Source organism: Pteropus vampyrus, unplaced genomic scaffold, assembly GCF_000151845.1.
Source record: "Pteropus vampyrus isolate Shadow unplaced genomic scaffold, Pvam_2.0 Scaffold170, whole genome shotgun sequence".
In the NCBI taxonomy this organism is placed as follows: domain Eukaryota; kingdom Metazoa; phylum Chordata; class Mammalia; order Chiroptera; family Pteropodidae; genus Pteropus; species Pteropus vampyrus.
The window spans coordinates 3,030,139-3,032,084 of NW_011888951.1; the positions used below are offsets into that span (position 1 = coordinate 3,030,139).

Sequence of the window (1,946 nt, forward strand, 5' to 3'; positions counted from 1 at the left end):
GGCTGAAATAGATGGTATCTCCTGTCCTGGAGCAGGGCCTGAGGAAATCAAAGAACGCCTCTGGGGGCAAGTCTGATAAACAGCAGCAAACCCAGAGATGGTTAAATTCATTCCTAAACGTGAGCTTCCACCAGGCTCCCGCTCCTCAGAGCTCTGGCCCACCCCCTGCTAACTTCATCCTCCATTCTTCCGTTCAAGCTCACATCTCAGGATTGAGAGAAACGTAGAAATCACCCTCCTTCCTCCTATCTTGAAATGGGAATTAACTCCATCTTATGCCTATCACCATCCTCCCTCCCTACACATCACTGAACACAGACAAGAAAATCACTGCTGTCACACCCCCAATGCCCCACTCTGCTGGCCCGAGGGCCCAGGCCTAGTCGGACTGCTCCTGAGATGATGCCTGGCTGGGCTCACATGGCACCTCCACATCCTGGTCATCTGTAAAGACAAAGAAGAGGAACTGAATTTAGAAAGAGGGAAAATTACTTATTTTCAGATGTAAATTTTCTACAAGCCATTTTCATTGTTCCTAAGCCCAATTTTGCCTTTAAATTGTTAGGTGTCAAGAGGCTAGAATTCTAGCCCTCACCACATGATACAGGCTCAGGTTCAAACTCCAGCTCTGCTTGTCACAGGCTGTGTGGCATGAAGCTATCCCAAAGCTCTGAATCTCAACTTCTCTTTCTGTCAAATGAGATAAAACCTACCTTGCAACATCAAGTCAGCACGCGTATGAGGTGAAACAGAGCCAAATCTCACTTAATGCCTTTATTGTTTCAGGTTTTGTTTAATCTTCAAAATAACCTTATGAGGTAGAGACCATCATGAGTTCACTTTTGCAGACACTGAAACTGAGGCACTAAGGAGTGAATTAACTCTCCCAAGGGCACAGAACTGGTAAGAGCTGGAGCCAGGACTTATACTCAGGCTGTCCAGCACCAAGAAAAGTGTGCTTCAAGCCACACTGGACCATCTCTCCAGCTAACAGATCTAGGCATCTCATACACAGCAGGTGTGCAACAGGCCCGTTTCCTTTTCAGTAAAATGGGAATGATACCGCCCAACTAAGCTAGCTCATGAGGTTTTCCTGACAGTCATTTTAAAGACTCTGCTGAGTTTGCCAACTCTTTCCAAAGGAAAATGATTTCCTGAAGAGCCTCAGGGGAGGGTTGAAGGGGAAAAAAATCTTTGAACTTTTAAAGCTGCAAAAGGCCCTCATGAGAAAACCCAAAGCATTTCCACATTCAAAATTTCAGTTGACCCTCACAGTAACCCTGTGATGGGCCCATTTTACAGATGAGAAGACTGAAGCCTAGAAGAGGGTGTGAGTGCCAAGATCACCCAGTGGCAGAGCTGCAAAGGACAGTCTCTAGCTCCTGGTCACATTCTCTCTCCAGGGTGGCCTGAGCAGAGGCATTTTCTCTACCAGCTCTCAACTAGCTCTTGCTGTAGCTCCAGGGCCAGCATTTGCTGCTTCCCCAGCCTCTGTTTTGAGCACACCACACGCATGCAGTCCTCCACATCTTTGCCTACTGGTGAGGGACCTGGAGCCGGACAAAGAAATCTGTTGAAATCCGAGCTCTGCCATTTACACCCATGAACCTCTCAGGGTTCTGTTGGTTTCCTCACCTGAGAACAGGGGCCCTCCTCCTTTGATGCTTATGTATGGAATTTAGGAGAGGGGTATAAGGAAAGAGCTTATCCCAGGGCCTAGCACATTTTAATTCTATTCTCCATTTTCTTCTCTCCACATCTACTTCAGATTAGGCCCCCTTTCCTCCAGAAAATCTTCCTGGCTCCCCTGGAAGCTGGAAGTCTGGTGTTCACTTACCAGTGGTCTCCTTATCCGTATCAGACAGGATGGTCAGTGAGAAAGATGATGGTGGTGGCGGCGGCGGCAGCGGTGGGAGGAAGTGGAGCGCAGAGAGGAAGCCTGGCGG

The 1,946-nt window shown here is 48.1% G+C and overlaps 1 protein-coding gene across 1 annotated transcript in view; it reads right to left on the reverse strand.

The window, feature by feature from the left end:
• Positions 1-379: 379 nt before the first annotated feature.
• The window catches only part of DMRTB1 (DMRT like family B with proline rich C-terminal 1), a 13,231-nt gene continuing 11,664 nt past the window's right edge, over positions 380-1,946 (reverse strand). The window contains exons 5-6 of the mRNA XM_011370519.1: positions 1,838-1,946; positions 380-444 (exon numbers count right to left, since the gene is read on the reverse strand). The exon at positions 1,838-1,946 is cut by the window's right edge and continues 1 nt beyond it. Coding sequence (XP_011368821.1) covers positions 380-444; positions 1,838-1,946 — 174 coding nt within the window. The remainder of the gene's footprint in view (positions 445-1,837) is intronic.